The sequence below is a fragment of the Ipomoea nil genome, unplaced genomic scaffold, assembly GCF_001879475.1.
Source record: "Ipomoea nil cultivar Tokyo-kokei standard unplaced genomic scaffold, Asagao_1.1 scaffold2791, whole genome shotgun sequence".
Taxonomy (NCBI): Eukaryota; Viridiplantae; Streptophyta; class Magnoliopsida; order Solanales; family Convolvulaceae; genus Ipomoea; species Ipomoea nil.
This window is the reverse complement of record NW_017619219.1, coordinates 1,738,876-1,764,534: the sequence shown is the minus strand read 5'-3', so window position 1 is coordinate 1,764,534 and position 25,659 is coordinate 1,738,876. Positions and strand designations below refer to the sequence as shown.

General features: G+C 37.5%; 2 protein-coding genes across 2 annotated transcripts; one reads left to right on the top strand and one right to left on the bottom strand.

The window, feature by feature from the left end:
- Nucleotides 1-1,371: 1,371 nt before the first annotated feature.
- LOC109157663 (vesicle-associated protein 1-2-like) lies at nt 1,372-4,854 on the top strand. Its single transcript, XM_019305517.1, has 8 exons — nt 1,372-1,680; nt 1,802-1,872; nt 1,997-2,078; nt 2,166-2,281; nt 2,367-2,531; nt 2,637-2,678; nt 3,397-3,474; nt 4,497-4,854. Exons 1-8 carry the CDS (start codon nt 1,629-1,631, stop codon nt 4,605-4,607), a joined length of 717 nt encoding a protein of 238 aa, XP_019161062.1. The 5' UTR covers nt 1,372-1,628; the 3' UTR covers nt 4,608-4,854.
- A 5,225-nt stretch (nt 4,855-10,079) lies between these two features.
- Nucleotides 10,080-18,491, bottom strand: LOC109157662 (centrin-2). The gene is made up of 6 exons (XM_019305516.1): nt 18,003-18,491; nt 17,104-17,199; nt 16,824-16,982; nt 16,652-16,712; nt 15,482-15,606; nt 10,080-10,527 (listed from the first exon to the last, which is right to left on the bottom strand). Exons 1-6 carry the CDS (start codon nt 18,375-18,377, stop codon nt 10,465-10,467), a joined length of 879 nt encoding a protein of 292 aa, XP_019161061.1. The 5' UTR covers nt 18,378-18,491; the 3' UTR covers nt 10,080-10,464.
- Nucleotides 18,492-25,659: the final 7,168 nt, after the last annotated feature.

Sequence of the window (25,659 nt, the reverse complement as noted above, 5' to 3'; positions counted from 1 at the left end):
GATAATTATAGAGTTCGTCCCAAATTGTTTGCCTGGTTCACTTTTCGCCCTAAGCTATCATTGGCTTTGCACTTTTCGTCCCTAAGCTAACTTCTCGTGCTCACTTTTCGTCCCTAATATTTTGTTAGTAAATGGACGAAAAGTGCAACACCAATAATAGCTTAGGGACGAAAAGTGAGCAAGACCAGCACTTAGGGACGGATTCTACAATTATTCTATAACTTAGGGATAAAAATTACAATTTTGCCTAAAAATTAACTTACAAATTTCTTTAGAAGTTTTCATGCATTGATAGAAATTTGAGAATGATGTGTAAACTTGTTCAAGTAGAGCCAGTGGGGTATCGACACTTGTCCTATCGTTTAGAGTCCATGTGTAGTTGTATTTTTAATCAACAACTTTGTAGTTAGGTCGTGCAGGTTCTAATGATGTAAGAACAATTTTGTCCCAAAAAAATAATAGTACAATATTTGTAAAGTAATGTACAATTGTACCATCATAGAAATACATATAAAAATATTAATACCATAATCACTTAAATCATTCCCAATAATGTAAAAGCATAATTGAAATATTGAGTCTTGTTCTAAATAATCAAAAGAAAATTAATTAAACGAAAAAAAAAAACTTAAACATAATTTGTCTTTTAAAAAAATTCAAGAAAATGATTTTCAAGGTTCCTTATTTGTAATCTTTGATGCTCAACTTTGAAGGTATGTGGTTGGATTAATCATTTGACCAAAATTAATGTTAAATTTTATATTATACTTTTTTAATCAATGTTGCAAAATACGTTAGGCGTCCCCTAGGCGCCACCAATTTTTTATTTTTTTATTTTTTTTTAAAAATTAAACTAAAAATTGTAAAAATTCACTAATAAAACATAAGATTCCCATAGTTTTTTCTTACAAACTACTACGTATTTATTTAAGTGGCTATAAAATTTTTTCAAAATATTGTTAAAACTATCTAAATACATAAAAAAATAACTAAAATTAAGAGCAAAAGAATCATTTTTTTAAAAATTGGTGGGGAAAACTGCCTACGGCGTCACTTAGATCTCGAAAAAATATGTGATTTCAAAAAAAAATTGTCCAAAACGGATAACCGAGTTAAAAGTTATGTCTTGCTAAAGTTTCTACACTTTTTAACAATCCTAAAAAAAAAATACAAACAATTCAGTAGACGAAATGAACCGCCTAACCGTCCGACCACGAATGAAACCAATTTCGATCTTCCTCGTCGCGGTCGGGCGATGCCTAACCGTGATTTTTACAATACTGTTTTTAATATATAATTATGTCAATTATGTGAGTACATTTACATATAGTACTTTACGGGAGTATGTTTGAACGCTACTGACAGCACCGAGATAAAACGACAGCGTCACATTTTTGCTACCTGGCGTCACTGCCTCACCGCCTAACCCCCTCGGCCCTCTCTCCCTTTCTCTCTCTAGATCGGACACTCCAAAAGATTCCAAGTCTAGATCTATCTGATTATTACTGTTAAACCTCTTCTTCAGTTTGATTCCGTCACCGGAAAACTGCTGTTCTCTGCCTGAAACTGCCCTGAACAGAATCTCCGGCGAATATATACACCGCTCATAGATAAGCGATCGCGACGAAATGAGTAACGGAGAGCTGCTGCTCATCGAACCAACTGAACTTGAGTTTTCACGTAACCTTTCTCTCTCTCTCAAGCTAACTCTTTAGAAGCTTCTATGGCCTTTGCTTTGTACAGAGTTTTAGATCCATATTTCCTGTTTTTTTTTTTTTCTGATATTTTTTTTTTTGAAAAGTCGAATTGAAGAAGCAGATCTCATGTTCTATGCATTTGACAAACAAATCTGATAACTATGTCGCCTTCAAGGTATTATTTTTCTGAGTGTTGTGTGTGCATTTATGGGCTCCTTCCAATTTTTGAAATTTAACTTTGCCCTTGGAATGTAAAATCACAAACTATTGAATTATTGGCTATTTGTTTCCATAATTAGGTGAAAACAACAAATCCGAAGAAATACTGTGTACGGCCTAACACTGGAGTTGTGACCCCTCACACTACTTGTGATGTTATAGGTCTCTCTCTCTCTCTCTCTCTCTCTTTCTTCTCCAATTTTCTATGTTGAGAACATTATTAAATTTGTCAAATCGGACATGGTTCAGTTACAATGCAAGCACAAAAGGAGGCTCCAACAGACATGCAGTGTAAGGACAAGTTCTTGCTTCAAAGTGCGGTTGTGAACCCTGGAACCACAGCAAAGGATATAACTCCAGAAATGGTAATTTCTTGCATTAGTTATTGGTTTGTGATAAATCATTGGGTGGGTTTAAGTGCTAGTGCTTGCATGTTTTGTTTGATTTTAGTTCAACAAGGAGTCAGGGAACCAGGTTGATGAATGCAAGTTGAAGGTGGTTTATGTCCAACCACCTCAACCTCCATCACCGGTGCGAGAGGGTTCGGAGGAAGGTTCCTCACCAAGGGCCTCACTGTCGGAAAATGGAGCAATGAATTCATCAGAGCACAGCAATGTGAGTTTTCAATAATGTCATATCTTAGGAAGGGACCTCTCAGCAGATGTTAAGGGTATCCGAAAATAAAAGTGGATTTGACTGATGAGTATATTATGACTGCAGGTTTCAAGAACACAAATTGAGTCACACGACAAGTCATTGGAGGTAACTTTCAGTTCTGACACCCTTCTTTAGAGTGCTCAGTGGCATAGTTTCATCTCTCTTTTGTTACAGGGTATAATATTTGATGAGTATGCATGCATGCTTTCTCCTATATGCGAACACTTTCTTCTATTTTTCCATCTCCATTTGGAGAAATCTCCAAAGGGGGAAAGGAAACCTGAAAAAAAAAAAAACAGAAAAAATAAAAGAATAAGAAATCAGCTCCATGTTTTGAGTTTTCTGAGTTTTCCAAATGAAGAACTCTTCTCTTCTTCCAAATGGAAAACTCTTCTCTTCCAATTTTCTCTTTTTCCACTTTTTTAACATGAAAACATTTTCCATTTTTTCATTTTCCTTCTCCGATTTTCTGGAAATTTGGAAAACCTTACACTGAGTGAACATGCCCTCATTTTTTAATTTTATTCAGTGGTACCTTTCATTTTGCTTGTCTGAACATACCAACACTGACTGTTTAAATATGATGAATCTCTAATATGGTATGTCTAGTTTTTCTATCATGCAATTGGAGAATGTTGAATTCTTCACTTCAGGGATTTATCCTATCTAGTTAGTTGTTCTTCCACACAAGCATTGGATCTTTGCTATTAATTCCTTTTCAATAAATGCATTTTTGATGAATTTTCTGGTCAATTGAATTTTTTATGGCTGTTTTCCTATCTTAAGAATAAAGTCTGAGCATTTTTTATGTTTGCATTTTTAGGCAAAAGCGTTAATTTCTAAGCTCACAGAGGAGAAGAATTCTGCCATACAAATAAATAACAAGCTTCAGCAAGAATTGGTAAGGATATTTTAATTTTTTTAATGATTGTCCTCTGCTATCTCGCTTACTTTGAATACTCTGTATAGTATTAGAAGAAATAATGAAATTAGGCCCTTAGGGTTGGGGTTCAGCCTTTTGGAAGAATGAAATTAAAAGTAACTGTGCCAGCTGATCTGCTGGAAAAGCTCAACTTTCAAAGTTTTAGATTATGAGTAAGGCTTTAGGAGGCAGTTAAATATATCACAATACTTGAATAATTCTACCATTCAAATGCTGAATGCTGATTTAGTTCTTCAAGTTTTTCTTTACCTCATAGTGCATAAGCAAAAGTGGACAGGAAAATAATTAATGTAGTCTATTGATACAAGATCTCAACATGACGCCATTGCATGCTATATTACCTTGTGGCTAATTCGGCGTTTCTTTTGCATGTATTTAGAATATACCTTGATCACTTATCTTTTCCCTCCATTACCTCTTGTATTGGTATCAAAGATGATAATGTGAGTTGGGTATAACCCCAGCTAAGATGGCAAGAGATCCATGCCCTGTAACCACAAGGTCAAGAGTTTGAATCTTTGCCCCCTTGGTTTGAGCCGGTCAGCTATGAGTAATCTAGGCTGGTTTACTTGTGGTCCTTTGTCGGTTAGGGTCATAAGGTGAGATTTACTCACACTCGAAAGGGTTGTGGGGTTTCCCTCGTCATCCAAAAAAGATGATAATGTGAGTTAAGTCGGGGGAAGATACTAGTGTAAATTTATATGCCTTTTAAATAGGTTCGGTCTAATCTTATTCATTCAAAACCATACTCATACGATGTAGTGAACAATTTAAAATTGTGTTCTCATTCTTCATGATGTTGTCATGCGTAGATCCAAAAAAGATGATAATGTGAGTTAAGTCGGGGGAAGATACTAGTGTAAATTTATATGCCTTTTAAATAGGTTCGGTCTAATCTTATTCATTCAAAACCATACTCATACGATGTAGTGAACAATTTAAAATTGTGTTCTCATTCTTCATGATGTTGTCATGCGTAGGAGCTCTTGAGACGTGAATCAAACAGAAATCGAGGTGGCATCCCATTTATGTATGTAGTTATTATTGGGTTGGTCAGCATTGTTGTGGGCTATCTTTTCAAGAGGACATGATGAAGGGTCAATCCTCCTCCAGCAGCTCCTTTGAAAATTTTACTATTTTAAGGAAAGTGTGACTAATTCAGGAAAGCTTTGTATTGATTATTAGTTGTGTTGTTGACTTTGAAGGGCAAGCTTTGTCTTTAAAGTAACGTAACGTGGTTGTTTTGGATGGTTAGGTTTAATTTGTGACAATTTTACACTCCGCTTTTGTATTTTAGGTACACTAATTTGAATCTAAACTACCAGCCAACTTCTCGTATCCGCAATATCCATTGATGATGATGAGGCAGACAGGCAGAGGCGTGAGTTTTAGAAATTATAATTTCGTGAGAAATAAGGTGAGAATAGAGTAAAAATTCAAATTACATTGTTTGGTAGTAAGAATAGAATTCTAAAACACCCTTGAATAATAATAATAATAATAATAATAATAATAATAATAATAATAATAATAATAATAATAATAAGAGTAATGTAATTTATTTCTTTTTTATTTTTTCCCTTTCACCACCAAATTAAAATTTATTGGGGGATTCATGAATTTCAATTCCTAGTGAATTGCAATTCCATTCAAAGCTCCAACCAAAAAACCAATTGTTATACCATGAACCAAAATTCATATTGATTGTGAATCTTGATACATAAATTTTGAGTTAATTCCAGCATTGGTTCTCCGACTATCATGATTTTCCACAATTGGTCCTCGACTTTCAATTTGGACGATTTAGACACTTGACTATCAAAATATTTCCAATGTTGGTCCTTCCGTCCCAAAATAGTTAAATGAACCTTAAAATAAGAGCTAAAATAGTCTTTTAACATGCTTGGTGTATAATACATCCTCCATATACGATTACAATCAAAATACCCATTTTCAAGCTTTTTGCGGTTCCTTCGGAGTCTTTGAGGTATCCCAGATTCTCAGCATGACGCTGCTGCCTCGGAGCACCACTTCGCCCAGAGTTGAACCGTCGTACTTCACGAGCAGGAGACTGCGATCCCGGCGGATTTTGTTAACCCCTAGACCGTAGTCGTGGCTGACTACGAACCCTAGCGACTCTGTTCGTAACAGAATTGCCCGCGGCAGCGTCACGTTGTGGTTGAGAATCACGGAATAGATGTTGGCGGCGGCGACCTTCCGGTAGCAAATATTGGCGATCTGAAGAAGATAATGAAGATACACCGGATATGGTCCACAGATACACCGGTTAGGGAATCCAAGAAGATAATGAAGATTATGCAAGGTTAGGGAACATGGTTAGGGAATCCAAGGAAATAATGACGATTCCTCTGTAGCAATGAACCACCCCCTTGGGAGCAGAGGTGGCAGAGGTGTAGTTCAGTACGATCGGGTCGTATTCGGTTATCGTTGAATCCGTTTGAAAATCCGGTCGCCCTTTTTTACCATGCCTTCATGATGATCCACTACATCACCTTGAGAAAACTTGTACTTTTCGAGGCATAATTTCTCCAATAAAACACGGTCACGAGTCAAGAATCCATCTCCGTGAGGGTTAAATGTTGGAGACATGGAGGTGCCTTTAACAGAAACTACACTGGCATAACGATCATATATAGTGACACCAATGAGGCTCCCAGTAAAAACGTACTTAGTCATATTCCATAAAAAAATTTAGAGTTCCCATATTTGTACTGCCTATTGGTTAACTTAATATTCACCAAAGCCATCTGCAACAACATATAATGAAGAAGAAACACCTGCGGCGGTAGAAGAGTTCTAAGGTTTGCTCCAGAATGTTAGTGATATTATTATTTATTCCATTATTTGTAATATTAGTTTTGACTAGTCTTATATTAGATTAGTTATTTCCGGCTTACCGGGCGTGGGTCAAGCAGGACCAAGCCTTTCACTAGATAGGGTCAATCACTGTAGTGAAAATGTGTTAGATTTGCTATTTACAGACATTTGGGGTCCGTCCCCTGTAATCTCTACTAGTGGCTTTAGATATTTCGTGTTATTTGTAGATGATTACTCACGTTTCTGCTGGTTTTATCCCTTACGGGTAAAATCAGACATATATAAAATATTCGAGTCGTTTCGTGTCATGGTAGAGCGCCAATTCGGGCGTTCTATCAAGTCTATTCAATCGGACCTAGAAGGGGAATATCGTAAATTACATAACGTTTTCACCCAACTAGGAATAATTCACCGTCAGTCATGTGCGTATACACGAGCAAAACGGAAAAGTTGAGCGCAAAAACCGGCACGTTGTTGAAACCGGCTTAGCGCTATTAGCTGAAGGCTCAGTTCCCTTGCAATATTGGGACTTTGCTTTTGAAACAGCTACTTGCCTAATCAATTATCTACCAACACCCGTGTTACAGTTTGATAGCCCATATTCACGCCTACACAAAACTCCGCCCCCATACACTTTCCTTCGAGTCTTTGGGTGCAAGTGTTATCCCTATCTTCGGCCTTACAATCGGCACAAGATAGAGTATCGCTCTGCAGTGAAGCGGTGAGTGTTAGTGCAAACAGCCCTACACCACTAGCTCAAGAGCCACCGCCCTTGGCAATAGAGGGACCAGCTCACGCTCAGACTGAGCCACCGCGTGCACGCACTTGAAAAACCCGCAAACAAGGACAAGAACGAGCGCATGTTATGCGCCTACGGCATCAAACGAAGGGTACTGAAGAACAGTTTCAGGCCTTGACTGCAACTATAGATCCAACCTGTTACTCACAGGCAGTAGGACATCTGCAGTGGCGGGATGCTATGGATCAAGAGTTTAACGCTCTTATACATAATGATACCTGGAAACTTGTACCGGCTGAGCCACACATGAATGTGGTAGGGTGCAAGTGGGTGTTCCGCACCAAACGGAATGCTAATGGCTCGGTCGAGCGGTATAAAGCACGGCTTGTGGCTAAAGGGTTTAACCAGGTGGCTGGTGAAGACTTCTTTGACACATTCAGTCCTGTAGTCAAACCGACTACTGTTCGCTTATTATTTGCTCTTGCAGTTTCACGGGACTGGACTATGCGCCAGCTAGACGTCCATAATGCCTTTTTAAACGGCCATCTAGCTGAAACTGTCTATATGAAGCAGCCACCGGGGTACGAAGATCCGACACATCCAGATCATGTGTGTCATCTTCAACGGTCGCTATACGGGCTTAAACAAGCACCCCGAGCTTGGTTTAAGCGTTTACATGACTTTTTACTTTCTGCAGGCTTCTTATCCTCTAAAACAGATGTGTCCCTATTTCACTACTCTACTGGGACGTCACGAGTGTACTTACTTGTTTATGTCGACGACATAATAATGATGGGCAACGACCCTGAGCTCATCTCACGTTTACTACAACGGCTGTCAACAACGTTCAAAATTCGTGACCTTGGAGTTCCTAGTTTTTTCCTCGGGATCAAGACGTTAAAAGATGGCTCGGGGTTTTTACTGACGCAGCAACGTTATATGAGGGACATTCTCAACCGTGCTGGCATGACGGATTGCAAGCCACTCGCCACACCTGCTGCCGTTACTCAGCCAGTGACTTCATCTGATGAACTGTTCGACAACCCGATGCAGTACCGTCGCTTAGTGGGGGCACTTCAGTATCTGACCATCACCCGTCCTGACTTATCTTTCTCTGTCAATCGCCTATGTCAGTTTATGCACTCACCTACCAGTGATCATTGGGGTTTATTGAAGCGTGTGCTGCGATACATCAAAGGCACTATCTCATATGGTCTGCGTCTCTCCGCTTCCGCTTCGTCCACTATTCATGGGTTTTCTGACTCGGACTGGGCCGGTTGTCCTATCGACAGGAAGAGCACCAGTGGATATGCTGTGTTTCTCGGTGGTAATCTGATCTCATGGCTCTCCCGGAAACAGCGCACAGTAGCCCGCTCCTCGACTGAAGCTGAGTATAAGGCCCTCGCCGATGTATCTGTAGAAGTTACCTGGGTGGTCTCTCTGCTTCGTGAGCTTGGGTTACACTCAGGAGAACCCTCTACGCTTTGGTGCGATAATCTGGGTGCTACCTACCTTTGCGCCAACCCAGTGTTTCACGCCAGGACCAAGCATGTAGAGATTGACTTCCACTTCGTTCGGGACAAGGTGGTGTTGGGAGACTTGATTGTTAATTATGTTTCGACGAAGGATCAGCTTGCAGATATATTTACAAAACCTTTGCCAGGGCCCCGCTTTGCAGATCTACGTGACAAGCTCAACATTATGCCGCACCACTCTTGAGCTTGAGGGGGTGTGTTAGTGATGTTATTATTTATTCCATTATTTGTAATATTAGCTTTGACTAGTCTTATATTAGATTAGTTATTTCAGGCTTTCCTAGTTAATAGGAATAGTTAACGCTTTGTATTTAGATTGCAGTTCTGTAATCACTATTGGGCTGGGAATAGAAACGGTGATCCTTATCTCATCCAGAAGACCTCATCGGCGCCGCCGTCGCTGCGCTCCGCCGTGCGTCGATCCATTGTGTGAACTTAAAAGGGTTGACCATGCCTTCATACGTCTCAACGAACTCTCCGCCGCTGCGCTCCTTCGAAAATTCATGATCAGCAATGAGAATAAGAGTGGGGCGTGGCCAATTCGGCGAGAATAGAGACAAAGCCTCAATTGCGAAAGCTCTGTACTTGCTGTCAACGAACATAGGAGGACGGAGAACAGAGACGACGTCACCTCTCTGAATGTCCAAAGAGATGATGGAGAATAAGCGAGGCGGAGGCAGCGGATATGAGTTTCCGACCAGGTGAAGGTGACGTCGTTGTAGACGATGGAGGTGGCGTCACCATATATGTTGGCGGCCCTGTCCAAGAATGTGAGAGGAGTTAGTGGAGTTGAATTGGGCGGACTTGGCTTCAGGTACAAATTGAACTGTACAGATGAGAGGAGTTAGTGGAGGAGAACTGTACAGATTGAACATGGCTTCAAGTGAGAGGAGTTAGGGGACTCCGACAGCCGGTGTTTCTTGTGAGTCTGAACTCTGAACTACAGGTACAGATTTTCGTAGATGGAGGAGAACGGCGATGTATTCTACACAAAGCATGTTAAAAGACTCTTTTATCCCTCATTTTAACGTGCATTTAACCTGTTTTGGACGGAAGGACCAACAATGGAAACATTTTGATAGTCAGGTGTCTAAATTGTCCAAATTAAAAGTCGAGGACTAATTATGGAAAATCATGATACTCAGAGGACTAATGCTGGAATTAACTCCATAAATTTTGTATAATTAACAATTTTTGTACATGTAAATAAATAACAATTTTCGTACATATAAACAAATAACTTGATAATTGTTGACATACAATATGATAGTTACATGTACAGAAACTATCAACTGCAAGTACATAATGTGTCAATTATAAATACATAATCTAACTTGATAATTGTTGACACATGATATAATAGCTACAAGTACTAGAACTATCAACTGCAAATACAGAATGTGTCAACTATAGATACAAAATCTGAAAACTATTTTTGTATCAAGGTTTACAATGCAAGGTAGACCCAATTGCCCATGGTATAATTTGCCCAAAAAAATTTTAGGCAATAGCTGAATTACAATTACAACCTACCAAACATGACATCAATGTCCGCTAGTCTTCGGCTTCACTTTACACTAATATAACCAATATAAGGCAATAACTAATGTTTTCGTTCTCCAATACTCTCCCCAATCAAAATATCAAACTTCAAGCCATACAAGACAGCATTAGCTAGGGGTAGTTGAGTTGAGTTTGAAGACCAGAAGCCCTCCACTCGAATCCATGTCTATCAAATGATTCCCTAATCGAGTAGTTGTACTTCATGCTAGTAAAAAGCTTTTACTGCAAACAACGCTTTCCTTGATTAAATGCTTGACCACAACATGGATGAAATCATCCAACACTAACCATCATGTTGCATCGAATAACAATCTTGCGAAAATCTTCAAGGCTAAGCTGCAATACAACGATAAGAACATGAAATGCCAATCAATCTCCGGCATCTTAAATAATTCCCCTATTCATGTGCTGTCATCATGTTTGAACCACTCTAACTTTACCCTCCCCTCATCAAGGTGAGCAAATGTCACTGCCATTTTTTTTTATGTAATACCCAATTTAGTCCTTGATTACAGTTATTTTTTTCATGATTTAGTCCCTAAATGACTTTTTGTACTTAAGTCCTCCACTTCGATGGTTTTCTCCAATTGAGTCCTCGACTGTTAGAATCAAAGACTAAATCGATAAAACCACTATAGTCGAGTACTAAATTGGGTAAAACCCCTATAGTCAAGACTAACTTGGATAAAACTACTATAGTCAATGACTAAATTGGGTATTAATAAAGGTGAAATTACCAAGCTATCTTAACAGTTAACACAGGACTCAATTGGGTAAAACCATCAAAGTTGAGGACCTAATTAAGCACAAAAAGTCATTTAGCACTAAATTGAAAAAAACTACTATAGTCGAGGACCGTAGTTATCACGGCGTCGCCTAGGCGACGCCTTGGCGTACTGTCGGTGGAGACAGGACGCCTGGAGGGCTCGACTCGCCTGAAAGGGGCGAATCGAGATATGGCGTCGACAAGGCGTCGCCATGGCGTCCCAGGTGACGCCATGAACGCCAATCCGTCGTCCAACCCGCAAACCCGGCCCATTTTTGGTTTTTTTTTTTTTTTTTTTTTAATTTTTTTTTAAAGTTAAGTAACAACTAATAAGGAAAAAACCCTAAGATAAGAAATAGAAAGTGCGAGACTTTCAGACTTAGTCAAAAACGCAAGAAACTGCTGCGACTCTGCGCCCTTCAGTGCGACTCCGAGACGTAGACGCCCGCCCTCCCTCCCTCCACTGCCGTCACCCACGGACCACCGCCGTCGCCAGACCACCGTTTCCCTGTGAGTTGTTTCCTGATTTCTTCTTTCTTCTTCGCTGTTCGTCACTGACTCACTTCGTCGATTTTTTTTCTTCTTTTTTTTGTTTGTTTTCTCTTTGTTTTCATTTGTAGTGGCTTTATATACCAAAGAAATGAGTCAAATGACTTTGTTTGGTATTTAAGCCATTAATGGCCTTATGGCCACGTGGGGGCAGTGAGCAGGGGCAGTGCTCACTGCCTGCCACTTGGTCATTACTTTATTTTTTTTTTTTTTAATTTTTTTTTTTAAATTGTACATTGTTTCATGGTTGGACAGTAGGATTACACTCAGTTATGGCTACAAATTCGGAAAATGAAAGCTATGATCCATCTACCGACCCTAAGAGGAAAGCTAAATCAAATGATCCGGGATGGAAGTATGGTTTTTGGCCGGACTTGGCAAACAAAGATTTAGTCGAATGTTCACTTTGCCACAAACAAATGCATTCAGGAATCAAAAGACTAAAACAACACTTGGCGGCGGGTTACGGAGATGTTGCTAAATGCCCCAAAACAACTACGGAGATTATGAGGGAAATGCAACAAGCAAGGCACATCAAGAATGAAGAGATCAAGGGTGGTCTTGGATGATAATGTGGATGATGATGTGCAAGAATCGGCAAGGGAAAAAACACAACCATCATCTAACGATTCCGTTACTTATCCAAGTTCCGGGACGGCTAGTAAGAGAAAACAAACCATTTTGAGATTTGCCGAACCGCAACCGAGAGTAGGAAAACAAACTCAATCCGTTGCATCACTACTTAGAAAGACCCCTGAATAAGTAGTTGATGAGAGGCATTCCAAGGGTCCTACTCAAAGAACAATTGAGGCTTGTACGAAGAGTAAGGAAGAAACAAAGAGGACAATGCTACATATAGCAGATTTTTTTTATGAGAATGGCATACCATTTAGTGCGGCTAATTCAAGAAGCTTTGAAGTAATGGTTGAATCAATTGGACAATGGGGGTCGGGATTGAAGCCTCCTAGCTTTCATGAGTTACGAGTACCCCTCCTTTTGGACTCAAAGCAAGCGACTGATAAGTTGAAAGAAAGACATAGACTTGCTTGGAAGCAATACGGGTGCACACTCATGTCTGATGGGTGGACCGATAAGAGAGGTAGAATTTGATTAATTTTCTTGTGAATAGTCCCAAGGGGACTTTTTTCTTGGAGTCCGTTGATGCATCGAGTGAGTCACACGATGCAAGAATGTTAGCTGGATTGTTGGAGCAAAAAGTTGTAGAAGTTGGGAAAGAAAATGTCGTTCAAATAGTGACCGACAATGGAGCAAACTATAAAGCCGCGGGCAAACTTTTGGAAGAGAGGATTCGGACATTATTTTGGACTCCTTGTGCAGCACACTGTCTTGACCTCATGCTAGAGGACATTGGGAAGATGACGGAGTTCAAGTCCAAGATTGCAAGTGATAGAAATGTTACCACTTTTATTTATAGACATGGGCGAATCCATAGTGCCATGAGAGAGCATACGGGTGGGCAAGATCTTGTAAGAGCTGGAGCTACTCGATTCGCCACAGCATTCCTCACTTTACAGAGTTTGTACAAGCACAAAAATGCTTTGAGAGCTCTATTTGTTAGTGAGGATTGGGTTCGCTCAAAATTATCCAACACCGAAGCGGGTAAAAAGGTGTGTGAGATCGTGTTGTCGTATAGATTTTGGACTGCAGTTGAGGATTGCTTGAGGGCATCACATCCCATTTTGATTGTGTTGAGGATCGTTGATGCTGATAGTACTCTAGCTATGCCCGAGCTTACGATGGCTATGTTGGCTGCTAAGAAAAAGCTCAATGGATCATTTGCAAGCAAGCCAAGGTTGTTGGGAAAGTTGATGGCTATGTAGAACGAAGATGGGATGATCAGATGGGAGTGGATTTATATGGAGCCGCCTTATTTTTAAATCCTTCTAAATACTTTGACCTTAAGGCGACGGATAGTACATGTGCTCGTAAGCAACGAGCCATGTTCAATACAATACTTCATAAGATCATTGAAGATGATGACTTGCAAGTGAAGATCAGCAATCAAGCAGATAACTATGAGGAATGACTTTGGAATGCCATTAGCAGTCAAGCAACAAAAAGCAAAGACTCCTCGTAAGTAATACTATCATACTAAGTAAATAACTACTAAGACACTAAGTACAAAGTATATTAAATATGATTAATCTTAAACTTATTTTATAGTTGATTGGTGGAATGCTTTTGGTGGACTTAGCATTGAGCTTCAAACACTAGCAATGCGCATCACAAGCCTTTGTTGTTCATCTTCCGGTTGTGAGCGCAATTGGAGCACATTTGAATTTGTAAGTATAGTTTTCCTAATTAGTAAATAGTATTATAGAAATTATAATTTATCTAAAATTTTAATACAAGAATTTTAAACTTGTTTATGTTTGTACTTTTACTTTTTTAGATCCATACAAAGAAAAGAAACCGCTTAGAACATAAGAGATTGAATGACTTGGTCTATGTTCAATACAATCGCAAAATTGCAAGTAGGTTTCAAAAGATGCGTGAAGAAGGCTCCAACTTTAATCCATTGGTCTTAGAAGAGTTTCAATGGGACAATGAATGGATTAATGGTGGTGAATCTAGTGATGATGTTTATCCTAGGGGTGACCTTTCATGGAGGCATGTTGATGAAGCAATTGGTGCATCAAACAACCTTGAGGGCTCTCATCTTTCTACAAGAGCTCACGCGGGGGAAGGTTCACGTGCACAAATGTTGAGCTATTCACGACGCCGCAATGCTTCTACTAGTACTCCTAGTTCTAGGATAGATGAGGAAGAACAAAATGAAGAAGAGCATTTTCCTAATGATGATGAAGACATTGAAGATGAGGGTGATGTTCAAGATGATGATGAAGTGGGAAATGAAGATAGTAATGATGGCAATGAGAGAGAAACAAATATTGATGACTTCTTGATGGACCTTTGAGACTTTTAACTTGGATATTGTTGTCTTGTTGATTATTCTAGTATTCTACTTGTGTAGTTGTGTTACTTGTGTGCTATGTAGTTGGTAACTTGGTACCTTAATATGTTGAATGCTTGAATACTTGAATATGTTTAATTGTTTAGAGTTTAGACTTTAGCATGTTTAAACTTTAGATATATATATATATATATATATATATATATATATATATATATATATATATATATATATATTGTTCTTCCTAACTTGTCGCCTAGTCGCCTAGGCGACAAGTCGGGGGGCGCCGCGACTTAATAGGGCGCCGTGATAACTATGTCGAGGACTAAATTGGATATAAACTCCATTTTTTTTTCAATTAATATGATTATTAAAGCAAATACAAAGCCAAACACAAGTCAATGAGTTTCCATGTTCAACCACAAATGACCTAGCACTCCTGCTGATATTAATAGGTATTTGAACAAATTCCAATTAATTCAGCACCCAACTTTCATTAATGATCCATTTCTTTCTTGCCTAAAATTTTGATACATTTGTCTAGGCAATTTTTATACCATGGACCAGAGTCCATCTTGCATTGTTGACCCTGGTCCAAAAAATTATGTGTCTACAGTTGACATATTCTATACCTGCAGTTACCAGTTTATGTGCATGTATATAAATTGAAGGCACGTGACATGTTAACTACAAAAACATAACATGGTAACTACAAACACATAATATGTTAACTGCAAACACAAAAATATTGTGTCTGTAGTTAACATATTATGTGTCTATGGTTAACATGTTATGTGCCTTCAATTTATTTACAAGCACATAAATTGTTAACTATAGGTACCTGAAGGCTATTCTGGACTAAGGTCCACAATGCAAGGTAAACCCTGGTCCATGGTATAATTTGCCTTTGTGATTTGTCTATAACAATACCACCAACTGCTACCCCACTTTTACTCCATTCCATACCATATGTCAGGATTTTCACAATAAAAAGTAGAGAATCAAAAGGAATGAAAATGAAAGATTTTTTTAGTAATTACCTTTCCATCTCCATCAACATCAAAGCAGTGTATCATGTCTCCTAGTTCTTCATCTGACCATAAAAAATCATGTGCAGCTGCTACTCTTCGTAAATCTCTCACACTTATGCTCCCTTTTCCTGCCTCTGCAATGTGTTAACCTCAACTGATCAGTGGCAAGAAATCCAACTGAATTGTTGTAAGCAAAACCAAATGTCCTGTCTGAACAGTGTTTTAAGAAATATTTTTAATCAACCCCAATGCATGTAATGATAAATTACAAACTTATAATTTATCCACCTTCTGTTCTATTTATGCACACAACATTTCGGGCCCACTATGAATAAACCTATCATAAATACTATAGAGGTGTAGGAACTCTATAAACTGTTCATTACAATAAGTGCATCTGATATCCTAAACGAATACTAGATGCAAATGCAAATGCATGCAGTGCTAATGTAGAGCTACATTATATAATGAGGGTGTTTGGTAAATAGCTATTAGCTTATAACTGTTAACTGATTGGGTTAGTAGGTTTGACTAGCTGATAGCATTAGCTAATTGTAGAAAAGTGTTTAGTAAATTAACTGTTAGTTGATAGCTGATTACATGCAAAATGACTTTCTCGAAAAGCTACTTTCAACAGCTTTTTGAATTTTAGCATTTTGGAGCTATAAGTTGTTACAAAAAGCTAATTAATCAAACACTCATATTGATTGTTTAACCAAGTCAAATAACTAGTAGTGGTCAAATAAGCCAAAATTGGCTGATAAGCTAACTATGTTACCAAACAGGGCCATAATATCTCTTCATAGTTATCAAGGTACATGGATATGAGTTGTGGGTAACATGTTACACCAGGAAAAGATGAGTACACTCTTTAGCCATCTTTATGCGTTAAATGGTTGAAGAAATAAGCACAATCCATATGTTAATTTCATATTTTAAGTGTAAAAGAAGCAGGCATAGGATTAATTAAAGTATTCATTTCAGTAACTATTCGGAACCTAGATATATTCCAGCATTCTTAACATTCAAACACAGTCCACATGGCTACAGAAATTAAAATATACCAGACTTGAAAGTGCTTTCAAGTCTGGTATATTTTACTTGTGTACTTGCATCAACCATAGTTTTAGTAATAGTTTTACTGCAAATAGAAACCACATAAAGCATGCTAGTCATTACCATCAAACTGAAAGAAGTGTAAAATGAATTCATCTTCAGTCATTTGCACCCGGTTTCTGATCTGTTGATAACAAATGAAACTTGATAAGAAGACGGGGGAGATATAAACTCATGAAATCGAAACAAAAATCATTCTCTTCTAGCAAAACCACCCATCTACATCAAAACGAACCGATTGTTTTCTCTTCCGTTTTCCTGTGCCTTCTGGGGTGCTGGAGTCTACTTTCTTCTCTCTATGATTTTCACCTGTGATATGAGCACCAGCACTTTTATTAGGTGCTTTGCTCACATCTAAAAAACCAGCAGAATCTTGTAGTGACAGAGCAATTGCCTGCACAAGCTTATAGTTCAATATCAAAGACAATTTTGACAGCATAATAGCCACCATATAAAACTCTAGAAGAGTAAACAGCTTAATGGCAAAAGAAACAATTGGAACTTTCTACATGTACCTGCATCAAAGCATCATCGTCGTTCATAAAATCTGATTCACTAACAGGCTGATTATTTGAAGCTCCCTTCTTCGGAGTAGACTTTTTAATTTTGGACTGGATAAGACACCAAGGGGAATAGAAATTATAAAAAGTGTCTGAATGTCTGATGCATATCATTCCATGCAAATGAAAGAAGATCTATCTAAGAATGTGGGCAGGGATTCTGCATTTCTATTTCCCATATGGGATCATCCAAGTATGGTGGTTTTGCCACGTTTAGTCCTAAACTTTTAAATTGACCACACGTGGTCCTTCGACTTTTAAATTGTTACCATCCGTGACCCAAGTTAACCAGGTCCTTTAACTTTCAAAATTTAACCAGTAGTGGTCCTCCTGGAAGGACCTGGTTTGTTAAAATTTGATAGTTGAAAAACCAAATCCACGTATGGTAACAATTTAAAAGTCAAAGTAACACGGGTCAATTTGAAAGTTTAGGACTAAACGTGTCAAAACTCGTAGTATATAACAGGACACAGAAGGTATTAACTCTTCTTAGAAATAATTAGTATAAAAACTCAAATGCTCTTACACAGTAGGATAGGAAAGAGTAATATAAAAATTCATGCTGTAGGTTTTATCAAAAGGTTGGTAAAAGAAAACAAGTAAATCATTTTCCTCAAATTTGAAAAATTCATTTTCTATAGAATAGATTCTCAGATAAAATCAGTTTTTCTTTTTACAAATTTGGAAAAATATTTTCTTGTAAATCAAACAGTCTATAATAATTTTCAACTTTTCCTCTTTCCAAGCAATCGCAAACGGAGAGCATACATAATCATCATTTCAATTGCAGTAGGCACCCAAATTCAAGATTAATGACAATTCATATACCATATCACCCAAAAATTATTAAGTACCTTGTTTGACACAGACTTGGAGAATCCATCACCGCCATTATCATTTTCATCTTCTTCACCTGGAGAACTCAAACCCTCTTCACCTTCAGAGGGTTTGTACTCATCATCTTCCTCAGCACCCACCTTCTTCTTGCCCTTCTTGTCACCCACTTTCTTTTGAGCCTTTGAAATCGAACCCATTAAGGAAGCTGTCATTTTGCGAAGGCCCAATGCTTCCATTCTCGCTCGGTTCTCTTCGATTCTCTTCAGTCTTTGTTTCTCGTAGTGTGAAATTTTCCCCTTTCCCCGAGTTTCTATTGCAGGTTCCTCAGAGTCCGAGCTTGATTCCGAGTCCTTCGACTCGGCCTCTGAGTCCGAAGATACAAGACTCGCCATTTTCTCCGACTTATCCAAGGGCTTCCAATTTTAGGATCCTGAGACTGAAGTGAAAACTGAAAAGGGTTTTGAATGCGGAGCAGAGGGATTCTGACGTCTGAGTTTTATTTTATTTTTTAAATTTTTTTTGTAAAGTCCACATCTCCCCCAATATAGTTAGAGCATCCACAATGGTTGGGGAGAATTGAGAGATAATGTAAGAGTGATTAGGAGAGAGAATGTGGAAAGGGGAGGAAAAAAAAATAAAAAAATCAAAATCAAAAATTAAAAAACAAAAAAAAAAAAAAGTAAAGGGTCAGGCGCGCCTGACGCGCCCGTGTGGCTGCTGTGCGCGAAACGCGCACAGCAGCCTCCTTTTTCTTCTCTTTCCTTTTCTTCTTTTTCTGCATTCTCCCCAATTTTGCAGAACAAATATTTTGATAAATAACCCCACCCCACATTTGTTATTATCCCCACCCAAGATAATTCATCTGACATTATCTCCATAATATCCACTGATGTGGATGCTCTTAGAGTTAATACCATATGAGGTCCTCCGAGTATAATGGTTTTGCCACGTTTAGTCCTAAACTTTCAAATTGACCATCTGTAGTCCTTCGACTTTCAAATTTAACCATTTGTGGTCCAAGTTAACCAACCATGGTCCTTTAAGTTTCAAAATTTAACCAGTGGTAGTCCTGTTGAAAGGACCATGGTTGGTCAAATTTTAATAGTTGAAGGACCATAGATGGTTAACTTGGACCACAAGTGGTTAAATTTGAAACTCGAAGGACCACAGATGGTCAATTTGAAAGTTTGGGACTAAACGTGGCAAAATCACTATACTCGGAGGACCTCAAATGGTATTACCTCATATAGTTATTATATTTGGGAGCTGCCCGCATGAGTAGCTCAATTGATCATAGGGGTGAAGTTTGAAAAGAATGATGAGGGATCAAATCTCACTAATGGCAATCATTATTGCATAGATCATGGTTTACACAATTGTGTGAACCATAAATAAAAAGTACATTTTTAATATATTTTATATTAAAAATACATTATTTGAGGGTACATTATTTTAGTACTAAAAGTACATTATTTTATATATACTATCAAATAATGTACTTTCAGTACACAAATAATGTAACTTTAGTATATTAAAAATGTATCCTATATTCATGGTCCACACCATAGTTCATATAATAATTTGCCATAAGTAAAGGTCTAGCCTCTATGGTTCAGTTGAGTTACTATGATTGCTCTGTCGGCCAGGATGTAATATTTGGGAGTTACCAAAAAATGACACCTTTATCATGTGTTGATGTACAATCGTGAAACTTAAATTTTTTGATATAACATTTAAATTTATTTTTTTCAATTTCCCTCAACTTGTAAACAAATTACAAGTTTACCATATTACATTATATTCCCCAACTTTTATGGGTTGTTTAGTTCGATGTAGTTGTAATTCAATTACAGTATAATTCTTTGGTCATCCGAATTACAGTGTTTGGTTGTAGGGAATTGCAATTCTATTGAATTGCAATTTTCTCGTTTTGTTGAATTGCAATTCATACCCACATATGAATTACAATTCAATGGGGAAAGGAAAAGGAAAAATGAAGATTTTTTTATTTTTTTTGAATAAGGGTCAAATAGGCCATCAAACTGCACACAATAATTCAATTAGGCCATTGAACCTAAAAAATCAACAATTAGGTCCCTAAACTAACCAATTTCAAATAATTTTTTCAATTTGAAGGTTTCCAACAGGTCAACAGGTCATCCTTTCAAAAATAAAATTTTAAAATTAATTATGTAAAATTTAAAAAAAAAAAAACAGGACTGTCTCCGGCCGGAGTCTGTTTTTTTTTAATTTAAAAATATTTATTTTTTAAAATTTATTTTTAAAAAATAATTAATTTGAGAAGATAACTTGTTGGAAACCTTGAAATTGGAAGAATTGTTTGAAATTGGTTAGTTTAGGGACCTAATTGTTGGTTTTTTAGGTTCAGTGGCCTAATCGCATTATCCTGTGCAGTTCGATGGCCTATTTGACCCTTATTCTTTTTCTTTTTTTTTTTTTTTATATCCTTGATTATTATTAATATTATTATTATTACATAATGACATTTTAATCCTTATACCATTTCTTTCCTTCTCATTTCCAATAATTCTATTCCTCTCCATACGAAACAATGCAATTTGAATTCATACTTTATTCCCGCCTTGTTTTTTTTTTTCCACCAAATTACAATTCATTTCCACCCTAATTTCTTCCTTCCTTCCAACCAAACGTCTTGTTGAAGTTAGTGGCAAAGCACGTTTTCCCAAGCTAGCTTTTGGCTTCTTCATTCCTTAGTTAAACCTACCTACTATAGATGGAGATAAGCAAAAGGGAAGAGAAATTAGGACAAGTTTGCTATCAATGTTTAAGGAAATTACAAATTTGTCATTATTTTGTTTGGATATAGACTTTATTTCTAACTTCTTTTTACGCAAGTCATTCTGTTTCTCCCTGTGGTCAGCTCTTTCCTTCTCAATTAAACTATCCTTTGGATAATATCAGTTTTGCCAGATAATTAGATTGTTGTTTAATTTTTATTAGCTCATCGCATTGTCCAACAAATCAACCAATTGTCTATTGATTAGTTTGAGTTCCATGTATTTGCAGGCATTCTGATGATAGGCGCGGAGATTATTGAATTACACTATGGTCTGTTTAATTACCCTCCTCAAAAGTCTCGACTACACCAGTATATATAGAGGAGTGTTTTCGGTTGCACCAATTCTGATAGCTGTGAGTTCTATAGTGATAGTGATTTCTAAATTGTAACTTCTAATATTTTTTTTTATCTTCAAATTTCTTTGTATAAAATATGTGATTATATTACTTTTGATTCTCCTCTTCTTCCTTAGAAGTCTCAAATTTACGAAATTGGTGTGTTCACATGGAAGTGTTTTCGATTTCTCCAGTTCTGATAGTGGTAAGTTCTATAGACATTCTTTTCTTAATATTGCTCTTCTCCATTACATGCACTTTGTTTGGCTAAACTTTCTACAGTTGGGCTGCTGCAACATTCAATATGCCATTGTTGACCAATGACCACCCATGTTTTTGTTTTTTAAATTTCTATTCTCATCTTTGCTTATGTTTGACACCTCTTTGTGATAATTAATGTACATCTGAATCTACAAAGTAGTTAGTAACACCCCATTTTTCTATACTTTTGAGCCTAGATTCTAACATCCAAATAAGGGTAAAAGAAAGGGAAAAAGAGATAAAGTTAAGATAGATTAAATCCAAATAAACATCCACAAGAGGGTGCTACCGCCACAACTACCCACCCTCGAGTAGTTGCACAGGCTAAAACATCAAACAATAGTCTCCAAAATAAGAAGGAAGGGTTACTAAGGCTAACTACCAAAATCACAATCTAGAGCTACACACTACAACCTCGATAAGTGCGCTTTCATCATGCATCAAGTCAACCTGAAAAGGGATATAAGAAAACATAGGAAAATAACCCGTTAGCATAAAAATGCTAAGTATAAGACCACTCAACCCTGTAACATAAATATAGATATAGGTTTGGAAAATAGTTTGTTTGACTTCATCAATTAGCTATTAACACATAGGATCAAAGATAGGCACCACAGTCAATCAATGTATCACATATTCACATGTATAGACAGTTCACATATAAGCATCTAAACTTACTCTCAAAATATAGCAATATAGCTTTAGTACAGGAGGACCTCAATCAATCTCATCATATCACATGGTTCTCATTCTTTCTCGTCTTTCTCATCATATCAAGAATCTGGGTCATGGGATGCAGGCACTTCGCCGCGGCGAAGCCCTAGTGAACGGTGCTTCCCACACAACCGCCACATCGTAACTACGGAACCTCAATCTCATCATAAGATGGGGAGGTAGGAACTTCACGTTTCGTAAAATGATCCTAATCCGGGCTCGCCGAATATCGGTCGGCCTAATCTCTTCTTGCCCACAAATCTCATATCAATTTCTGATAGGAATATTTTTGTAAGTTTTGATGAGCCAAATGTATCTTTAGATCCCCTTGGTCTTTAGGTCTTTAGTACAAGCATCATAAATCAGAATATTGAAATCAGAAGGAATCTACCATAGGAAGAACAAAATTAATTTGAGAAATTAATTTTGGTCCTACGAGTATTCATCTGTGAAAGAAGCATAAAGTAATGGCGTTGCAAGAAATGATCGGATGAGCCTAACGGTGAAATGGTAGAGGTCCTTACTCTAAACGATCACACCCGAGATCGATTCCCCCCAAGGACCAATATTTTTACTAAGGCAGATTTTTGAAGGAGCTCGATGTGTGCTCAGAAGAGCACAATGTGTGTCAAAAGAGCACAATGTGTGCTAAAGGAGCACAATGTGTCCGAAGAAGCACGATGCTCACCAAAGGAGCACAATGTGATCAATTCTGCTAAGAAGCACAATGTTGTCAGAAGAGCACAATGTATCGAAAGAAGCACAATGTTCAAAGTCAAGGAGCACGATGTTCAAGTCAAAGGAGCACAATGTGGCAAAAAAGCAAGATGATCAGAAATTGGATAAATTCGAAGGAATTTACTCCAAGTCCACCCACATGCTACAAGACTCCAAAATTGCCTGAAAGACATTTGATCAGAACGGAAATATATTTATGAAGGCATGAATATAAAAACTTATCCTAGAAATAAATTCTATCAGATGAATTTATTTCAAAGATTCGTTGGATATTCAAATTGACAATTAAAGTAATATTTTTAGAAACAACTAGAAAATCAAAGTTGTGCTAAAAATAATTACTTTGTCAGGCAAGTTGACAAATCAAATCAAAATTGAAGATCTACTACTGTCAACAATATCAGGCTATGAAGATTCAAATTTCAAATATCAAATTATCCCACTCCAACGGATATATTTGATTGACTATAAAAAGCCATGAAGACTTGAAGACAAATGAGCGTGAGAAGAACAGAGAAAAACGAGATAGAATACAAGTGCAAAATTCAAAAGTGCTAGTGCTCAAATATTCAAAGAGACTTAGTCTGAATAGTCTCAAAATTTAGTTGGAGAGAGAAAAACAAATCCTTGTATTTGTAAATTGTAGAAAGAGTATAGCTGTGTGCAAAATACTCTAGTGAGTGTAGCTGTGTGCAAAACACTCGTAGTTGCTAAGTGTAGCTGTGTGCAAGACACTTAGTTGGCGTTGAGTATAGCTGTGTGCGAAATACTCGGAGTTGAGTGTAGCTGTGTGCGAGACACTCGGAGTTGGGTGTAGCTGTGTGCAAGACATCCGGAAGAAGTACCTGTGTAGCACTTGTTCACTATTGTAACTGTGTGTGGAAAATAGTGAATTTCTCCTAGACGCGAAAGGAGAAAAGTGGACTAGGAAGATTACGCCACTTCCGAACCACTATAAATTGCCTCTCTCATTTACATACCGCACTTACATTATTTGCTATATCTATCTATCTCATCCGACTAACCCGTTTACTATTCACGATTAATCTTTATCATCCGGGTTTAGTGTGTTCTCACGTATGCATGTGACTCAAACTTCTCGAGCTTAAATAGTGATTTATTCTAAGCAAGTTTGACGTGCTGCATGTAACATTCGTCACACGTTCGACGTGATACGATATTTATTTACAATCTTGAATATTGTTATTATATATTGAGTGAACCATCTCCTTTATATATTCAAGATATCTCTGTCACTTTACATATCTTTTGTACCTAACTTACTTATACCTGCACACTTAATTTACTAGTTGGGCATAACTCTTTACTATTATTCCGCTGTGCAGTACAAACTTGCTCTATTTACTTGTTACTTAGAGTTGAAGTTACCAAAGAGTTATTTAATTTGAAAAAGCTTGAAAGTCTATTCACCCCCCCCTCTAGACTTTCACCACCCTATCGGGACCAACAATTGGTATCAGAGCGGTTGTCTATTTGAGTCAATTTTGACTGCTAGACAGATCTCGAAAAAATCAAGATGATGAAAAGAGATAATGCTCTTGCCCAAAATTTATTATTTTCCCTAGAAAAATTTGACGATTGGAAAATTCGCATGCAGGTACATTTATCCGCATTACATGATGAAATGTGGGAAGTGGTTACAAGTGGTCCTATTGAGATTTTGCAAGTCAACACTTCATCCGTACAAACAAGTGACACTCCACAATACATTCCAAAACCGAAAGTGGAATGGTCTCGTGAAGATAGAACAAGAAATAACTTGGACAATATTGCCAAGGATATTTTGTTTAAATCTATCGATGACACGATATTTCCAAAAGTTCGAAAGTGTCAATCCGCAAAGGAAGTATGGGAAACGCTCATTCAAATTGGTGAAGGAGACGAACAAGAAAAGGATAATAAACTCACTATAGCATTAAAGAAATTCGAGGATTTCAAAATGCTAACCGGCGAGAATATTACCGACATGGAAACAAGATTTGCCAAAATCTTAGGAGAGATTAATGATCTTGGAAAAGATATTAATCAAAAAGAAATCTCACTCAAAATTCTACGTGGTCTACCATCTACATGGGACATGAAGGTCACAGCCATGAGAGATCATAGGGATCTAAAAACCCTATCAACCGATAAGCTCTTTAGTGATCTAAAAGCTTATGAATTTGAGATGAAATCAAGATTAGAGGAAGATCATGAAGAAAAGAACAACGCGCTTATAGCCGAGCAACCATCAACCTCAAGGTCAGTACAAAATGTTGAATTATTGCCTAATGATCAATTTGCTCTTTTTGTCAAGAAATTCAGGAAATTCATGAAGAGAAGCAATTACAAGAAAAATCCACAAGGGAAATCATGGAATACCACGAAGAATTTGAAGAAAGAAATTATTGAGGAAGATTCAAATTTGTGTTACAACTGTAGAAAACCGGGACACTTTGCAGCAAGTTGTCCATATCCCAAGGTAAGTAAAAGTCAGTACACAAATGTTACTAACCCTCAACAAGAAGAATTCAAGCCCAAAGATAAAAGATTAAAAGAAAGAAGAAAAGCACTCATCAGTGACCCACTTGAAATAAGTGAGTCAGAAGAATCTTCAAGTGATGAAAGTGACACCTCAAAGGATGACAATGCAATGTTTTGCATGAGCATCTCCAACAATGCACCACACGAGGACATGTGTCTTATGGCTAATGGACATGAAGAAAATGAGGTAACATCTAAATCTTATGACTCTGTCAATTCTTCATTTTCTAGAGAGTCCTTCTTTCACTTAATGGAAGAATG